General features: G+C 41.2%; 1 protein-coding gene across 11 annotated transcripts in view; it reads left to right on the top strand.

Annotated features, from left to right (window-relative positions):
• Positions 1-20,108, top strand: part of COBLL1 (cordon-bleu WH2 repeat protein like 1) — an 83,353-nt gene that overhangs the window by 53,338 nt on the left and 9,907 nt on the right. For 6 of the 11 annotated variants that reach the window (XM_083704481.1, XM_083704483.1, XM_083704484.1 and 3 more), the window contains exons 2-10: positions 2,897-3,082; positions 6,492-6,693; positions 7,388-7,616; positions 10,484-10,522; positions 11,935-12,032; positions 12,822-13,061; positions 18,078-18,228; positions 18,631-18,705; positions 19,820-19,978. In XM_083704481.1, coding sequence (XP_083560607.1) covers positions 2,897-3,082; positions 6,492-6,693; positions 7,388-7,616; positions 10,484-10,522; positions 11,935-12,032; positions 12,822-13,061; positions 18,078-18,228; positions 18,631-18,705; positions 19,820-19,978 — 1,379 coding nt within the window. The remainder of the gene's footprint in view (positions 1-2,896; positions 3,083-6,491; positions 6,694-7,387; positions 7,617-10,483; positions 10,523-11,934; positions 12,033-12,821; positions 13,062-18,077; positions 18,229-18,630; positions 18,706-19,819; positions 19,979-20,108) is intronic. The other 5 variants (XM_083704487.1, XM_083704480.1, XM_083704488.1 and 2 more) reach the window with 1 other exon arrangement.

Genomic DNA, 20,108 nt, shown 5'->3' with positions numbered 1-20,108 from the left:
TGGTTTGAAAGTTTTCTTTTCAGAGCTTTCTGAATCAAGATGAGCTTTGTGTTGCATGTCAATTATGCAGTCTGTGCGAGGCACAACTCTTGACTGTCAGATTAGCCTCTAGGTTGGGGGTGGACAACACAGACTGAAGAAACACCACACATCCATGAAGTCCTGTTCTCACTTGTTTCCTTTCAGTTGTCTACTCACACTTTTTCTTGCACCCAGTTCCAGAAGGATGATAAATATTATTGACATCTTCATTCTGTAAAGCAGAGTAGGCTAACCCGTGGCTCTCTGAATTGCTGCTAGATTCTGTCGGTCATCCTTGACCATTGCCCATGCTGGCTGGGACTGAAGGTACTTGGGATTGTATCCAAAGTAGCTTGGAGTAACTTGTTTCATTTGTGCAGGGGAACTTCTCCCCCTGCACTCCCTCACATATGCCCCCTAAATCTCTTCTAGGGGTTTCACCAGCTTTCGGGAACAGATTTGAGGTGATGGGGGCAAAGAGGGAGGGACATGTGCCAGTTGGATACTGTCCTTGAAGTCCCATCAACATCTGGGGGGGGGGGGTTTCCACTGGATCCCCACCTCTTATAAAATATGTGCAGCAGCGTACTTGTTTTTCTGCTGGTTCTGTCACTGTTTTTCTATGAATCTGAAAATTTTAGTAGTTGGTTTGAGGGAGGGAGGAGTGAGAGTGGAAGTCTGGGCTTTATATATGGAAATCACCTTAGTCTCTTCTGGAACCTAGTTTAGTTCTTTGCTGTGCCACATTACTGGAAGTACTTACTGATGGGGACGACGTCCAGTAGGACAGGACATCCTTTCACTCCAATTTTGGTGAATCTGTCACAGCGGAGGCCAGTGCATCAAGTAGTAAGGCTGCCATAAGGGTACCGGAATGCTCTTTGCACACAGGGGTCCATACTAAGCGGGGGGCACTGTGGTGTAAACCACCGAGCCTCTCAGGCTTGCTGATTGGAAGGTCAGCAATTCAGGTGTGCGTGACAGGGTGAACTCCCGTTGCTCTGTCCCAGCTTCTGCCAACCTAGCAGTTCAAAAGAACACCAGTGCAAGTAGACAAATAGATATTGCTGCAGCAGGATGGTAAATGGCATTTCTGTGCGCTGTGGAACTCGTCACGGTTCTCCATGCGCCAGTAGCGGTTTAGCCATGCTGGCCACATGACCCAGAAACTGTCTGTGGACAAACGTCAGCTCCCTCGGCCTGAAAAGTGAGATGAGCCCCTCAAACCCATAGTTGCTTTTGACTGGACTTAATCATCTAGGAGTCCTTTACCTTTACCTTTTACATACTATGCAGATATGGGCTGGGACAATCATAATTTTCTCTCATTGAGTTATTTGGGGTTACAATATGGGGTTGGGAATAATGAGAGGGGAAGGGTAATTTTTTTTAAAAAAAGGAATAGATGAACACAAGAGTGCTCTCTACCCTCAACGTGTCTGGAGGGGCACTGGATGAGATAGTTTAATTATCTTCTGAAACCCCCCCCCCCACTCCAAGCTGCCTCAGAATTGCAGCCTTAACAAGTCTTACTTTTCAAAACAGATGACACATGATTTCCTGCTGTATTCATGTATTTACCTGGTCATTCCTGCTACGTGCATCATGCTGTTCAATTTCAAGGCTGAATTGCTTAATAGTTGTCTTTTCTGAGAACAATTTCCCCTCCCTCCCCCACAGGTGTTTACTTAACTTTTGTTTGCTCTAACATTCTGCTAAGTGAAGTTGCATGAAAACGAAGCAGACTTCACAAATCAGACACAAATATAATTTTGCATTGCCTCAGATCCAGTGTTTAATACTGTGTGTGTGTGTGTGTGTGTGTGTGTGTGTGTGTGTTGGAGCTGGTAATACACATGTTCAGCTGAAAGTTATCAAATTACAGTACTGTATACTGAATGGAGCACATACATGTGTTAACTATCCCTAAGTTGTGTCTTACCACCATCATGTCCCTCCCCCCACCCCTGCCCCCAAAATCATTGCTGTTGCAGAGCATCCCCATGGCTTACTGCAAGATGGAAGGGTTATAGCCTGAGCAAAACTAAGTTGTGTATTGCCCGTGTTCCTTTACCAGATTTTATAGTGCAACATACTTTAAAGATACTTGGCAGTGTGTTTAAGTAAATGTTATAATGTCTGTGTCCAGTGCTGTACACTTTAAAATATGTGACGCAGAGCTGATTTTAATATGATTGTAGTATATTTCTGTAATGTTCAGCTTACCATCTTCATGTAACATGTTGTGAAAAGCAAATATTAAAGGGGTAGAGAGAAATTTAAAAATACTGCATTGTTTGATTATGCACTTTGGAGAAGGTTAAATATATCTGTCTCATATATATCTCAACCATCACAATCACAGTTGTCCTTGCTTCCAAAAAGTGGGAAGTTTGCAAAGGAATGTCCAAAATCAGACTGGGAAAACCCTGAAGAACCAATATCTGTTCCATCTTATCACAGTCCTGTGCATTCAAATGAGAATTCCCAAATACAATAAGTCAGGATCTGGACTCTTAGATAAACTTGACTTCTTAAAGTGCAGCTTTGCAAAGAAAAGGCAATTGTGTGAACCAGGAGGGGGAAAGAGCTTAATGGCGGGGGGTGGGGGGGGAGAGAGAGACAATTCCAGCATAGTTGTTCAGGAAACCTTGGGGTGCTTTGCAAAACAATCCTTGAATTGCTTGATCACTGTACTGGTAATTCAGTTTGGTCAGGGAGTTTCCCTCGGATTTAGCAGACAACTCAGGAACTGCACAGCTCACTTGCATCCAGGACTCCAGCACTGAAGCCTTTACCCACTTCCTTGTAGTGTTCAGTACTGTTCTGCTGATACGCTTTTTCCTAATTGCGTTAAATTTATGTTCTATTTCAGACGGAAAGCCAAGCCAAAAGCTCCTCGTCCTCCATCTGAGACAAGGATCACTGACTGTTCTTCTTTTGATGATTCAGAACTAACTAACTTCACCATGGAGCAAAAAGAAAACATAATCGACAGAGACATTGAGCTGTCTGTGGTTCTCCCAGGTGATGTGATCAAGTCTACTACTGTTAATGGCAGGTACGTTTAAGAAAGAATTCATGCTGTTTTGCAGCAGAAGTGCTTTAGCACGTACTAATTTCAACCTGGATGTTGAACCTGGAAATCCAATAATGTCTATGTTGTGATCCAAAAACCCAACAAGCTGTTTGTGCCCACATGATTTTGTTATCTTGCGCCGATGTACATTTGTTTTGTTTTGTTTTTTAGTTTAAATGAGCTTTGTTCCTTTCATTTTTTTTGTCCTAGATAACTTAATTGCAGTTCAACCAGAGGTCCCCAAAGACAGATTTTTAAGACTTCGGGGAATAGTGAAGCCCTTCAGCTATCCAGTGGGGCACAGCTCAGGGAAATGCCAAGGCAAAGGGAAGCTAAGCTTGTCTGGCAAAACTCTAGGAAACACTCTCTGGCTGGATTGAGTGAAAATGTAATACCTTCCTTCCACGTGGCTAGGAAAGACTGAGAGTGGGGTTGAGGCACAGTCACATGGCCCAAAGAGAAGGCTTACAGAGAGTAAGGCAACTTTGCCCTAAGCTTTAGCTCAGGCTGATACACAGCTCTGTTGCTCCCAAGTCTTGGTCAAGAGCTTCCTTGAGCTGTGTGTTCCTGTGAGCTAGGGCAAAGTTTGCACAGGTCCCTGGAGCCTTTAGAAAACAGCATATGGGGGCTTATGCACACTTCTTTCTAGTTTGTGGAAATTGGCCAAAATGATAAAATTGAAAGAACAGGGAGGGAAAGTGGAGGCAGTTCTCAGTAATAATTAACGATGAGCAACAAAAGTGAAAGAAACATTTTCTTGCCTATAAATCTGCCCTGATTATTTCCTTTTAAGAGTTTGGTCCTTCAAGGACCTCTAAATTACTCTTTAGATGCTAAAATCTGCAGCAAAACCTGTGAAGATTGGTGTAAAACATGATGGCTGTTTAAGCCATCTGCTACATAAGAAAAGCATCTTGAATAAAGTTCTGGGAAGGTGGGCTTGGGTATTCTTTCATTTGTGTAGTGTGTGGAGAAAGGAAGGCATCGTGCGAGTCATCCTTGCTGTTTCTTACCTGCTCCAAAACTTTAGTGGAAATTAGATCTTTCAGTAATGATCTGTGTGGTGCCAGGTATTCTATTTATCACATATCCCTGGCCAGTGGATTTGCAGATGTCGCTGCTGTAGTTAGGTTTGGCTGTCTGTGTTTCTTCCTCAGAATTTTACTTAGGAATAGGACCCAGTAAGTAATTTTCCAAAATGCAGCCTAATTTGAAATACTGGAACCCCCTTGAAAATATGTGCAAACATGATTGGCAGGCTGCTACAATTCCGGTGGAACATTGCTTTCAGTTAATAGTTTAAAATTTGTATTTACTGCAGAATAGATGCTGAAATAGAAAAAAAAGGTTTGGTGCAAAATACAGGATTTGGTGACTGATGTTTTCACGCTTGAATTTTAGACCGATGAAACAATTACTTAATTGAATTGAATGTTTACTTGCAATGAAATTCTGCTCAGGCAGTTGAAATAAAAATATAATCTGAATCATAGCTTTTTGGGCGGAAAAAAATATTTTGTTTGGGTATTTTGGCAAATTTAGCTTTTTAAAAGAATTGTGATTTGGGAGCCCTTCTAAGTGGAGCCTTTGTACAGGTCATTTAAGTTCAGCATGGTAAGACTTACAAGAATTGATACAGGGTTTGCGGTAGTAAAAGTACTAGTTTGTTTTCACTAGACTGTAAAACAGCAAAGAAAAGCTGCATGTGTATTTACTAGTCTTTAGTTATATCTGGGTGGTCCTTGTTCATGAGCCAGCAGGAATTAGGTATGTGTCCTAGCATTTTAAATAAGTAACCACCAGTCAGTGCTTAACTATTTAATGGGCTGTGTCTCTGCATCCCCTGCCCTTCCTGAAGCTGTTTTAGGAGGGAATCGTTTCATTTTATAATATGATTTGCTCTTTGTATACTTGCGTACAAAAATAAGGTTTACGGTAAGTGATTGGGTAAAATATTTCAGGAAGACAAATTCTGTTTATTGCAATTGGCTAGTGTGGAACTGTCTTGCTATGCAAGGCCAAATGCGCCACAAACTCCATAAACCTTCAGAAATGTAGTCAAGAGACCTGCTATTCCCACTACAGCAACCAGTCACAGGGGAGGAAGCAGTGTGGAAGGCATATTTTTTCTTCTTTTTTAAAGTTACTCTTGGCTCTTAGGCTGTTTGGTAGTTTTTGGTAAAATGTTTTGTTGAGCCTTGCGTTCAACAAGGCCCTTTTTTATAATTCAGGGAGGCGTTGTGTAAGCTGTTCCAATTAGGAGGTGGAAAAATTATTTCATCATAATCTCTGTTGTTCATTATCAGGGTTGACCCAAGAGCAACTTTAAAGCTTCTATGCTGAACGTTACTGTGCGGTAGATTAAACTTGAGTAGGAATGTTGCTTGTATTTTTTACAGTCGCTGAGACATTCTGCAGGGTTTTAATCTTACGAAAGTGTTCGATATCTCTGTGCCGCACTATTTCTCGACAGTGTTGAAAGTGGCTTTTGCCTTACAGACGCTGCTGAATCCCAATGAAATAAATTACTGTATTTTTCGCTCCATAAGACACACTTTTTTCCTCCTAAAAAGTAAGGGGAAATGGAGTGAATGCAATGCACTGGGCGGCAGAGGGATCCCTCAGCTACCGCCGCAGTCGCGAGCTGAGAGATGCCTCTGCAGCCAGAGCCATGGCTCCCGTCCGCTGCTCGCTGTGAATACTAATACTTCAGCAAGAGCTGCACAGCGCCTCTGACTCTGCTGGCTTCACAGTGAATTGGGAGGAGGGACTGATGGGAGCAAGCAAAGCGAGAGCTGCTTACATGGCTTCTGTCCCGCTTTGCACAGCTGTCACTTTGCTTGCCCATCCCCCCTCCCGCCTCGCTGTAAAGCAAGCCAAGCACCTGTCCCGGTGTCTCCTCCTCCTCCTCCTCTTGCTCCGGAGTCGCCGCGCTGTGCAAAGCGGGAGAGAAGCCGTGTAAGCGGCTCTCGCTTTGCTTGCTTTAATTTGTGCAGAATATTTTTTTTCTTGCTTCCCCTCTAAAAACTAGGTGCATCTCATGGATAGGTGCGTCTTATGGAGCAAAAAAATATGGTAGTCTTGAGAGTGCCTACATCTTCTGAAATGTACTGTACAGGGAATGATAATTTTGCACACAACGAAGGCATGTGCAACCCCTGCTTTTGGCCTGCAAGGGGGCAGAGTGGGGGTGGGGCGGGCTGACACCTGCAGTGACCTGGATCGCATCCTGCATGCAAACGTGGAGCTGCCTGTGCATAATTGTCTTCTGGTTCAAGCAAGGCAAGGGCGTCTTCAAGAGCCAGACCTCCACCACAACCAAGTCTTTCTTAATGACCTTTGGGGAAATTATATAATAACCATTTATAGTCATATTAACATTTTATTCCAGCAAACCAATGATGGACTTACTGGTATACCTTTGTGCACAATACCGTTTGAATCCTGCCAGCCATACCATAGACCTGATGACAGTCGAGAAAAAGCAGATCAAATTCAAACCAAATACACCCATTGGGATGCTTGAAGTCGACAAAGTGATTTTAAAGCCAAAACAGATGGATAAAAAGAAGCCTACTCCTGTCATCCCAGAGGTGAGATATTTTACAGAAACTTTTTCTACCTCCTAAATACTTTTCATTTAAATTCTAAAGCTTTTGGAGGCAGTAGCATCATTCAGAATTTGTTCATAAAATTGCATATGAAAGTCACTGGAAATTAACCTATATTTGTCTTTGGTAGTGCATGCCTTGTGACTGCTCTGGGTTCAGAGGTGAATTGCTGAGTGGTTGCCTAGGGAGGGAGATAGGTTTTCATTCCATGGGCTCCTACCTGCTGTGATCTGCTTTAAGGAGGGGTGTGCATGGGTTTTGCCTTAAGCAAGTGCAAAAAGTCCTTTCACTTATTCTCAGTTCTCTGTCTCTCATTCCCTGTGAGTTCTATGAAGAGCAGAGAAAGTGTTGACAACCAGGGGCAAGACATCACTACCACATGAGCCATATTCAGTTCATGAGTTCAAATCCTTGGGATATTTGAATTTGGGGAGGCCTTGTTCATATCCTCTTCCAAGTCTTGAATCTTAATAGGGGTGGCCTAAGCCGAATCTTCATTTCACACTGAGAAGAGCTGGAAGAATATGGGGTATAAATTAGAATTCTATTACATCCCCGCCCCATGAAATGTTTTGCGAAAGTTATTAGTAGCAATGAACTCAATGCACTTGATGGATTGAGTGTCTTTCAGAAAGCAAAAGACTATAATCGGTTTTAAAAATTCCCCTTGTTTCAGCAAACCGTGAGAGTCGTTGTAAACTACAAGAAGACACAGAAGACTATTGTCAGAGTTAATCCTCATGCACCACTGCAAGATATCATGCAAATCATCTGCAGCAAATGTGACTTCGACCCTTTACACACTCTGTTACTGAAGACTTACCAATCTCAGGAAACTCTTGACTTGACCAAATCCCTAAATGAGCTTGGGCTCAGAGAATTATATGCTATGGATGTCAGCAGAGGTAAGATTTATAAACTGGTCTCTTACCAAAACTATTCCTGAAAGTTAATGCTGCAAATATCTTCAGAAGCAGTACAACCTACATGCACTCACTAACTTGTTCTGCATTCATTCAGTCCGCATCGATGTGAGAAACCGATGACTTGGTATCTTGTTTTATTCATTTAAAAATATTTTAGCCACAGGGATGAATTGGCTCAGTCGGAGCAACCTGGCCGAGGAAGAGATTGTCAACTCTCTTTTTTCTCCTTGCACTGTTTTCTCAATCAGAATTGCCCACCCAAAGTTGCTACTGCTGCTCATAGTGTGAAGGCAGGGGAGAGAGTAAGCAGAACCGGAGCCAGCGACAGGCAGAGGCAACTAATTCTACTTTTGTCCCCAGACTTACTGACGTCTACAGGGTCTGTGCTGAAAATGAGGAGGAGGAAACTGACAGCCAATGTTACATCCTAAATTGGTTGTAAAAAGGCAGGGAGGTCGTGGCTGGCTATGGGTGGGTTGAAGTAGTTGAGACAATGCCCCATTCATCCCAATGGACAAGCTTCCATTTCTACTTGTCCTGCAGTGGGGAGCAGGGTGCACCAATATTGTGCCTGCCTCCCCATACCTCATCAAGACTAATAGCAAATTTTCTGTTCTCTCTCCAACAGTTTCAGCACTTAGAGAGTCTTGATGACAACCGATGATATAATACTTTGGGGTGTGCAAATTATCTTACATGAATTCCTTCTGTAACCATTACAAAGACCTTGTAATGTGATCCAGTATTATTATTTCTGAATTGCTGATGTACGTCTGAGGCACAGAAAAAGTGGCCACGAACCCCTTTCAGTTCAGAGCTGCCATAGTATTCGCACTGGCAAATTCCCAGTTCGATGCTTCTTAGCCACTGCACCAGGTTCTTCTTTCTATTTGGGAGGGCACCATATTGAGCAAGGCTACTAGACAGTACTGAGCTAGATCGGCCCATGGTCTGACTCTGTAAAAAGCCCCATCCTATGTTCCTATGATGTGGGTGGCGCTGTGGGTTAAACCACAGAGCCTAGGACTTGCCCATCAGAAGGTCGGCGGTTTGAATCCCTACGACAGGGTGAGCTCCCGTTGCTCGGTCCCTGCTCCTGCCAACCTAGCAGTTCGAAAGCACATCAAAGTGCAAGTAGATAAATAGGTACCGCTCCGGCGGGAAGGTAAACGGTGTTTCCCTGCGCTGCTCTGGTTCGCCAGAAGCGGCTTAGTCATGCTGGCCACATGACCTGGAAGCTGAACAGTGGCTCCCTCGGCCAATAAAGCGAGATGAGCGCCGCAACCCCAGAGTCGGTCACGACTGGACCTAATGGTCAGGGGTCCCTTTACCTTTACCTATGTTCCTATGTTTGTTCAAATACTTTAAGATAAATGGGTTGTTCAGATAAATAGGTTGACAGATAAACGGGTTTCCTGCCTCCACTCTGGACAGGCCACATGTACAGAAACTGGGTAGGTCTGCTCTTGTCTTACATACCTCCTCAATATATGGGTGTGTCACTTTTTGTGTTTTTGTTTCGGTTAAGTATTCTGGCCTGCTTAGATCAGGGATTTTTGGGTCCCTTATTGAACATTCAATAAAATTCAAACAGAAGTTACTGAAGCCTTTCATCATGGAAGCTATTAATTTGAGGGGTAAGCACCCATTTTCATTTTGTTTACTGCCCTTGGACAAGGGAGACGTTTAATTTATCTTGTTAAGTTTGTCCTTTTAAAGTTCTTTTGATCATGGTGTGAGTTCTAGACTAGTTTATTGGATAATTCTAGATGGAGCCAAATAGACACCGAAATAAGAGCTTACATTAATTTACCTTCAGGCAGCATGAACAAGTTAGCAGTTAGAAATGATGTATCCATTTCCAAAACAAAGTGTTTGTTATAAACTTAGTTATATAGATTGCCCTCTTCATTCCATCGTCACATACCGCTGTTCAAAATTTTTAAACGGCAATAGATTTTTTTTAAAAGCAAGTTAATAAACCAAATGTTAGAAGCCCATTTTATATTAATATTGTGTAGCTATCTTCATAATACCAGTGTAATTTTTTTAAATAATTTTCAGGTCTCAGTTTTGAGTCCCATGTTTGAAATAAAAAAAAAAAAGACAAAATTGCCTCTGAATTCCATTTTCCAAATACTGACATACTTAGAACTGAATGGTACTGTATTTTTTAAAACTATGAACGTTTTACTAATAACAATTGTTAATTACTTTTACAGCTGAGGAAGAAACAGCAAAAAACAGCTCTCAAAAGCATGGTTTTGTTATATCCTGCAAGAGATTTGTGCATGGTAGAAATTTTTAGGAGGGGCAATTTATACAGTAAAAAGTAAATATTAAATTTACAAATACAGTATGCCAGCGTCTGAAGTGGTGGTTAATATCACCTGCATGTTCCTTGCTTTTGTACTTAGAATTCTAGCTTTTATTCTTAAAAAGTTTACGTCTAATCAGCCCTTCATTTCATGATTTATTTCCTATGAAGCATTTGGGTCTGACAGTTTGGTCTGGTCGTATGCCAATGGATACCACTATTTTTAGATGGATAGATCTGGTGAATTTCATTTGTTTTTAATACTTCCAAATTAGAAACTTCCAAATTTAGAGGTACCTCCGGGGGCAGAGAGCCAGGTGCCTTATCTGCCCAGTTGGCCATCCAGGCTTAAATTACAATGTTTTCTTTCTTTCCGGGTGAAATTTGATAGAAGGGATCACTTCACACACTTCTGCATTTTGAGAACTTGCCTTTGGTTCCTTTGCTTGAGACTGTGATGAAGGAGTTATTTGGGAAGCATTGTCACTATAATTAAGTTTTCATCTTCCTCCCCTCTCCATCTCTCTAGTCACACCGACTGCTGAATTCAGCTTTTCATCTTTACAGGGTGAGTTTGTACCTACCTCAGAGTGAAAGATGTAATATTCTTAAACACAGGCATTCCCAGTTAAACAAGTATTAGGACAAACAAGTATCTTCTAATATGAATGAGATTTGTCTGAATTGTTGTTAGAAGAGTAAACAACACAGATTTTGGTATGGGATGCAAGTCCTCCTAACTTAGAATAGCCCATGAATACTCACTGAACAGCACCAGAAGAGTTATTAAAAAAAAAACAAAAAAACCCGGGAATTAAAATGGGTTATTTCTTTTGTCGTGAATGGCAGCATTGCAAAGGTCTTCATTCTCAAGAAACAGAAAATTGCACTCTTTCCTATTTTCTGATCAGTAAGACCACTTAGCAATGGCTACAGAGGAAGAGGGTGCACCCAAATTTTTCTGGAGGCCAGGAAAGGAGTCTAGTTTGATTGAGATGGGCTGGATTTGGCCTGTGGGTTTGCCATCTTTGAATTACAGCATGGCTTGTCTTATGCAGGTTAACATTATATAGTATTTCTTGAAACATTTGTTTCAATTAGGTGGGATTTATCTATATTACATTCACTTGGGCTTATCTGCAAAACCTCTAAAGATGCATGTGACAAACTTTTGGAAACACTTAAAAGCTTATCCACTACTATACAGTGGTACCTCTGGTTACGTACTTAATTCGTTTCGGAGGTCTGTTCTTAACCTGAAACTGTTCTTAACCTAAAGCAGCACTTTAGCTAATGGGGCCTCCCGCTGCTGCCATGCCACTGCCGTGCGATTTCTGTTCTCATCCTGAAGCAAAGTTCTTAACCCGAGGTACTATTTCTGGGTTAGCAGAGTCTGTAACCTGAAGCGTATGTAACCCGAGGAACCACTGTATTTGGATGGAAAAGGAATTTTCCTCAACTAGATTACTTGTTTATTACCTTGTTTATTAAAATATTTATGGGTTGCTTTGCTACTCACAGGCACCTGAAGTGACTTGCAACTTTTTTTAAAAAAAAAAGCAAACTCCAAACTAAACAATATTGCAAACAAAAAACAATTTTAAGAATTGTTTTATTTTCAGTCAGGGTCGTGGGGTTTTGCATTATTACTTTTGTCTTTTTAATTGCTTGGGAAAGATACATAGATTACATCTTACTTTTGGTATAAATAAAGTGACTTTTCTTTTTAAAAAGAAAAAAAATACTACTAAAATCAGACTAAATGTGCTTTGCAGCTTTTATGTTTTTTACCTTGCATAATGAAATGTTTTCCAATAGTTATGATCACTGGAAGGGAATCATGTAAAGGAGAGAAGATGGTATTCTATAAATTATGTTCTTTTTGAAAGAAATATTTTGTAATAGAAATAGAGATGCAGGAAAGGAAAGAAACAGTACAGTCTGTAAATGATGGCATCAAGTAATGTATTTTATTTGTAGACTCTTGCCAAAACTCGCAAAATTCAGATATTTTGAAGGAAAAAGAAAACAAAGGATTCTTCAGCTTTTTTCAGAGGAGCAAGAAGAAACGAGAACAGGTAAGACAACATAAGTTACAAATATTAATGTATGATAGAAATTCCCTACAATTGGATCCTCTACAGTTCACTTTTGATCCAGACAGTTGCTAGGAGAAAGCAGACTCCAACATCTTTTCTGCCTTCTCAAAGTTAATCTGGACTGGCAATAAAAATGTGTTGTTAAACTAGCTGCCCCATGACATTTTTTTCAGTTTCTGCCATGAAACTGTGTGCCCTCTTTTTTGTGGATTGATCGTATTTCACTCAATATATTTCATGAGGGGTTTTTTTTTTGTTCCAGGAAGTATTTCCTTAGAAGATTGAACAGTGCAATCATACACATGGCTACTCAGAAATAAGTGCCATTGTTTTAAATGGCATTTAGTACTGAGTAAGTGTTTTTAGCATTGCGGCCTAAAGATAATGTCGTCCTGCATGGCCTAAAGGCCCTATTCTCACTTCGATCTGTTTCATCCTTAGATACTTGTAGGTTACAGTTGTGGAGGCTTAATATTCTCCCTGAATAAAGAAAACTGTACTCTCAAGGCTGGCTGATGACTGAGTGGCAACAACCCACACCCACACCCACCCACCCACCCACCCACCCTCATTCAAATGGTACCTGTACTCCGATTACTGTAGTAACCCTAGGATCTTCCCTCGGAGAAATAACTTCTGTTCTGGTAATGGTAAATTTGAATTAAGTCCTATAATGAAGGTTGAGAACCCCTCGTTTAGAGAAGTACATTGGCTAAAATCTATTCAGATTATTTTTTAATTGTTGACCTCTTTCCCCCTTCTCAAAAGACTGCCAGCGCTCCTGCAACTCCATTAATGAATAAGCCAAGACCAACCTTTGGCATGAGAGCTAATACAATCTCCAAGCAGTATGACTCAAATACCCTTCCCTCTGAAATGCCGAAGAAGCGACGAGCGCCCTTGCCTCCAATGCCTGCTTCCCAGAGTGTGCCCCAGGATCTTGCACAAACCCAGGGCAGACCCATGACATGCGTGGTGAAATCCAGCAGTGTGGATGAAACTGATAAGGTTGGTTGTCAAAAGTCTCGTCCTTCCTTTAAATTTCCGCTGTGAGAATAATACCAGAGCAACTTCTGTTTAGCTACAGAACAGATAAGCAAGAACATTTATTGCTTTATATATTCTGAATAAATTGCAGCAGACCACAATTTTGAGCCTAATTTATAGGCCGTCTCTGGAATTGCCGTGGCCTCGAAACCAGTTTCCTTTGTGGTCACATTCCATGCCACATCACATGTAAAAAGGGGGATGTAGGTGGCGCTGTGGTCTAAACCACTCAGCCTCTTGGGCTTGCCGATCAGAAGGTCGGTGGTTTGAATACCTGTGACAGAGTGAGCTCCCGTTGTTTTGTCCCAGCTCCTGCCAACCTAGCAGTTCAAAAGCACACCAATGCAAGTAGATAAATAGGTACCACTGTAGCGAGAGGGTAGATGGCATTTCCGTGCACTCTGGCTTCCGTCACAGTGTTCCATTGCGCCAGAAGCAGTTTAGTCATGCTGGCCACATGAACTGGAAAGTTGTCTGTGGACAAACACCAGCTCCCTCAGCCTGAAAACGAAATAAGCGCCGCACCCCATAGTTGCCTTTGATTGGGCTTAACCGTCCAGGGGTCCTTTACCTTTTACCTTTACCCACCAGCTGAGCACTTTGCCAGTATGACAAGAGATCACTTGGGAAAGCAGTTGCTGCACTGGGAAAGTGTAAATTAAATCTAACTCAGCCATGCTTTGAAATAGCTTGAATTGAAATAGGTGGGATGTATGTCTACACTATGCTTAGGGAGGGGCATGTTACATTAAGTGAAAAGGCTAGTCAGTTATTTTCAAAGGGGTCCTTTTAAAAGTTGAGTTTGGAAATTAAAATTAATCTTTTGGTGGAAGTCCGACATTGTTCAGTAATACTAAATCCTGCTATTGAGATAATTTGAAGCAAGTTTAAGCATCAGTGCTTTTAAGTGCAGCCACTCGTTCTATTAAAAAAAAAAACCTTTTTTGGGGAAAAAAGCTTCTTTTAAAACATGTTAATAACAAATTGGAATTGGAACCCTCCGTTTTCTACTGAACTGATAGTCTTTAAACTTGCATTAAATATGGGGAAATTATGATTCGCATTAACATATTCAGTAACTGGAGAAGGGTTTGACATTTTATGTCACTACCAAATTGCCTTTCTTAGCCCTTTATTTTAAAAATGCAGTTAAATCTGTTACTGAGAAAAGTGTTCCTTAACAGTTCAAATCTTTGTGTTATGATGAACAAGTTAGAGCCTTAAGGAAATTTAAATTTTCCTTACTGAAAGAACATGGATGTTCAAAACTCATGTTTTTATCTTAATAAAATTGCCTGCTTGTGTAATAATGCATTTTAATGAAGTTATGAAGCAGGCTGCCAGGTCAAATCTATCTATAAATCCCAATATGTGCTGAACTTATTCTAGCACAGTTTTGGGGAAAATTAATGCAGTGGGTAATATCTTGGTAAAGCACAGATTGTCAGTTGTGAATTCCAATTAAAGTTCAAAGCTAAATGTGGCAGTGCAAATTGGAGCACTGCATATTTGTGTTTCAGACATGACTTTGAATTGAGAATGAAAGCCATTGTTTCTAATACGTTAGCCTATGAGCATGCTAGGAAGATGAAGAACAGAACAGGCCCAAGAGATGAATTGGATGCAAGGCCCTTCAGTTAATATTGTTTTTACTCAAATCAAGAATAACACAGGAATTTATTTTCTGTTAAGTAGTAGCCACCAGAGTGTGCTGTTCAACAGAGGTTTGGGATTTTGCATCTTGGTGAGAAGATCCTCATTCTGAGAAAAGTTACTGGTCCAAATATAATGTGCTCCAAATATAAAATAAGACGACGGGGTCTTTCCCCCCTCTTCTTTTCAGTGTGTAAATGTCTGAAGTTTGGCAAATTTGGGCCATAGTAAAAAAAAAACACATAGCAGTAACAGCAACGAAAGTAAAAATTCTGGGCATAGAAGCCTATTGAGATTAGTCATGCTAGAGCAGTTTCCATTTTTCTCCCTATTTTGTAGACCCGGGAAACAAACCATAGAATGGCTGGCTTAGCATTGCACATGAACCAACATGCATGGTTTGTTTCTCTTCAGTGTTACATGCAATTTTGGTTTTAGTATTTTGGAGGCATCATCTTGGAAGATAGCATACCTGAAACAATTACAGTCGTACCTCAGAAGTCGAATGGAATCCATTCCAGAAGTCTCTTTGACTTCCAGAACATCCAGGAACCAAGGTGCGGCTTCCGATTAGCTGCAGGAAGCTCCTGCAGCCAATCGGAAGCTGTGACGGACATTCGAGTTCCAAAGAACGTTCACAAACCAGAACACTCACTTCCGGGTTTGCAGCGTTTGGGAGCTAAAACGTTCGACTCGCAAGACGTTCGACTTCCTAGATACAACTGTATTAAGACAACAGAAGCATGGAAAGTCTCACTCCATGAGTGCAAGTTGGGACCCAGGCCAATAATCTCCTGCTTCTTCTTAAAAGGTTTCCCCATAAATCTCATTGCAGCAGTAAATGCCTGTAATGGTCAGAGCCAGAGGCAAAGTTGGTGAAGTACAGTGGTACCTCGGGTTACATACGCTTCAGGTTACATACGCTTCAGGTTACAGACTCTGCTAACCCAGAAATTGTACCTCGGGTTAAGAACTTTGCTTCAGGATGAGAACAGAAATTGGGCAGGGACGGCGCGGCAGCAGCAGGAGGCCCCATTAGCTAAAGTGGCGCTTCAGCTTAAGAATAGTTTCAGGTTAAGAACGGACCTCCGGAACAAATTAAGTACGTATCCAGAGGTACCACTGTAACTGAATAACTTCTACCTTTGAACAATATTCCAGCTACACACAAGCCAGAAGCTTTTAAACGCCAACCCACACCTCCAGGCAAGAAAGAGTTGTAACACAAATTCCAGGCAGACAGGAGGAATTCAGGAGCAGGATTGGAAAGGCTGTAACTTGGGAAGGGGTGAGGCCTGAGGGTCAGATAGAGAGGTTGGGGAGGCCACGTTTGTCCAGTGGGCCTGAGGTGTTCTGCCCGTCTTGGAACATGTAAGAACAGATGATGAAGTATGGGTGGGGGGCAAAATTGACAGCACAATCATTTCTGAGTGTATCTTGTCAGAGGATGGGGGAAGCAGGCTTGCCCTGAGAAAGGATCCCACAGTAATTTCTTGGTTTGTTGTGCACATCCTTAGTTGGCTACCTCTTCTTCCTCTACCTGCTGCCTCAGGTGGGTTTTGAGGAAGGCATTCTAGGAATCGTGATTTGGAAAATGTCCATGCTGCTGTGACAGCTAGAAAGGCCTTTTGAATGTAGTTTTTAAAAAAAAAAAAAAAAAAAAAGCTAGTATAAAGAAGTATTTCTAGTTGTTGCAACAAACCATTGTGGTGGCAGAGGCATTTTCCTTACCAACTTAGACCGGAGTGGCTGGCTCTTCCTTGGCTCTTTCTTGGGACAAGGGTGATCAAGAGGAAAGAGGAGGATGGTAGCACTATAGGGATCCAGGGGAATCCAGTGGCTGGTGGGGGAATTGGTTTTTGGGGAGCCCGTTGACTGGATTTTGCTGAGGGCTTCCTGAAGTCTGGCAATAGCCCTGCCTCCATCCCTCTTGTTTGGAATGAAGCCTTTTCACAAAGTTTTGACAGCGCACTAACAATCTGTTGTTAGATAGGAGAAAGCGAACAAAACGTCTCTTGCTGCATTGCCTTTATAGTAGATTACTGAAGCGTCCTTGTCCAAACTGAACAATTTGCTCAATTCTGATAAAAGTGCGGCTGTTTATCCATGCCAGAACGGTAATATCAGACAACAGCAAGGGAAAAAAACCAGCCAAAAACAAACACTGACTCTACTGTGTCATTTATTGCAGTCTTAACTATTTTTAAATGGAAAATATAAGACTTTGGTTACCTTCTTAGTTTCTCCAACCTGCTAGACTGGGCAGTAGCAGAAAATAAAAATAAATAAAAGTTGCTTTGTAACATTCAAGTTTGCTGACATTTTGAGTGTTTGTTCTAAATTTCGGAGCCAAGAAGAATCTTAGTGCAAGCCTTGGTGCTTGTTTCCAAGTAACAAATGGGCGCAACTCTCACAAAGAGCAAATGAGGGGGTAACTGTGCCTGAACTGTTCTTCTTCACATTGGAAAAAAGGGGGGGGAGAGTTTACATGTTTAAATGCTCATCTATCCATCCATCCACCTATCTCACATAGAGGGAATTCAGAGAGAAAGGAAAAACTACACTTCTCACTGACATGAGTTTTATATGCAGGGATTTTTTTATTATTTTTTGGATGGTGGGCGGTGATGGAGAATTCTGTCCATGCAGAAGTTGTTTGCGAGAAGTTAAGTCTCTGATAACTGAATGTTTGGTTCATAAGGACACTTGCTGCATCACACTGGAAATTGCTAACTCTCATTGGTATTGCAACAGGAGATTACTGGTTTTGTGGCATTTTCTTTTTCTGCTTCCTAAGTTAGCTCTCCAGTTAAAAGTCACGAAAGAACATTTTTTTTAAAGGAGCAATTTAATAATAATAATAATAATAATAATAATAATAATAATAATAATAATAATTTATTACTTATACCCTGCCCAACTGGCCGGGCCTCCCCAGCCACTCTGGGCAGCTTCCAACAGGATATTAAGAACACAATAAAACATCAAACATTAAAATTTTGCCTGAAGGCTCACCACATCTCACTCTCATAATGATAAGGCTGCTTTTCCCAATAGAGTGCCACGTGGGATATTAGACTGCTTTTCCCATAATCCCTGACCACTGGCTAGGGAAGGCTGTGCTAAACCATCGTTCAGCCACCAATTTTTAGCATTATGTCTGAACTGGATTTCTGATTCACTTATGAGAAATGTTAAGTGTCTGTTATGGGGCTGCTGAATTGTTCATTACATTCACATTTTTGCTTCTGCAAATTACTAATCTTTTTGCTGCATCGTTGATGTTTGTTTGTTTGTTTTTCCTACCCTCCCCCAATTCCCCAGGGACTTTCGGGAATAGGAATAGTGAGGACAGGCTCTCTTCAGCTCAGTGGCACATCTTCCGTCAATTCTTCTCTGAGGCGAGCAAAGCGCAAAGCCCCAACGCCACCTCCCAGAAAATTGCAAGGCCAAAGTGACAACAGCATTGAGACAGGTAATCTTTACAACACAAATTAGGTTAGGTTATATTATTTATGAATTCACAGCTTAATCTTGAGGCGGTTTTGCTCTTTTGGGGAGTAATGGCGTCTAGGTTAAAAACACACACACACACGAGAGAGAGAGAGAGAGAGAGAGAGAGAGAGAGAGAGAGAGAGAGAGTGAGTCAGAGGAGACTCATCATATAACGTGTTCAGGAAAGAAAAGTAGGAATGTCCCACAAGAGAAATAGAAAACTGACAATTTTTCATGCCTGTTCATCTTTGACAAAATTTATTCAGGTTATTCCCCCCACTCTATAAATTTTAGACCATGTCTATGTATATAGGTTTGTATTTAAAGTATGTTAGAATAGGAAATGTTTCCTCTAGTATTCTAAACTGCATTAACATTTCAGGATCAGAGTCTGCAGAATCGATTCATGCAGAAGGCACCATCAAAGGAAGTTACTCAGAAGCACCGTCTCCAACAGGTAATTTTTCCATGTGTCATTTAGTGAAAGACAGGCATAGGTCTAGCCACTAGCATGGCCACAGAATTCCATTCCCATCGCCATTGCTCCTGCTGAGAGTCACTTGCCACACATACGGTTTTTAAAAGACCCCAAGGGGGTTAAGAAAAACAGCTAATAATGGTTTTTGCTTCAGCAGCCTGTTGAAGGATCATTTCTTTGCAAACATTAACAGACGTAACTTAGAACAGCTTTGCTTGTAGCTCCCCCTACAGCTACATTTGGGCTGGATCTAGACACACTGTTTGCATGTTTGAACTTGAGTTTAAAGCGTTGTTAATTTGAACAGGGAAAACATGTAGAGAAAAATGGGACGCCCTGTCGTCATCTGGTGGCCCAATATTGTATGTGGCACACACAACGCATACAGATCGCTTTTTCTTTACCAGTCTTAACTGAGTCTCTATTGTCTGCAATGCATCCAGTTTGAGTGGGGGTTTTTTAAAACACAACTATTTAATACTGTCATTTCACTCTGCAGTAGGGAAGAAGGCTTATTTCCCAGTCACCATGCTGGTGGTAATTCTGAGCAGTAAGATCAAAATATAGTCACAACTCAAGTTCAAACATGCATACAATCTAATATCTGTAGGGCTGTCATGCAATTAAATAAACAGTAGTCGATTAATAAATTAAATGTGAATCTATGAAAAAAAATTAAAAATTGAAGTAAAAGGGTATTATTTGTGTTTAGATGATTCATTCACCTCTTGCAGCAGGCACGATTTTGGAAAAGGCATTGCTGTCCATGTGAAAGGGATGAAGGTTTTGCCTCTTTCAAGATGCTGACTTCCTCTAGTTTCTTTTATATTAAAAGCAAATTGTGTGGGGTTTTTTTAATTATTAAAAAAACCACCTTGATTACATCTGTAATCAATCAACTTGTTTCAATTTGATTAATCGACTAAATGCTTCAGCCCTATTAACACAGTGTAACGCAAGCTCCTTTAATGTAACTAACTTGCTAGGGCTGCACCTCTGCTGCATTTACTTTCCCTTCCTCATATTTTCTTGTGTTTAGTGATCAGATTAATGCGAGCTAATTCATTGTATTGTTTCCTAACCTGCTTCTTAGGCAATGTAATTGATCTAACTGGGACCACAGTGTCAACAACAAATGCCTCGTGCAGCTTGGAGCCAACCAATCATGACCAAAACAATGCGCTGCAAGTCCCAGATGAAACTAATCTGGCTAATGCCGATAATCCCGATGAATCTGAAGTGTCTCTTAAATGTAGGTGGTTGTCATGTTTTGCCTTTAGGAGTGGTTTATTTAGATTACTTGCGCAAAGGTTATCGTGATAATGCAGTCGGGAAAGCAATTGGGTATCTTTTCCGGGGCAGCCCTCAGGAAACCTGGTGCA

This window comes from Podarcis gaigeae, assembly GCF_964106915.1.
Source record: "Podarcis gaigeae genome assembly, chromosome: 1".
NCBI lineage: Eukaryota > Metazoa > Chordata > Lepidosauria > Squamata > Lacertidae > Podarcis > Podarcis gaigeae.
This window is presented reverse-complemented; position numbering and strand designations above follow the sequence as displayed.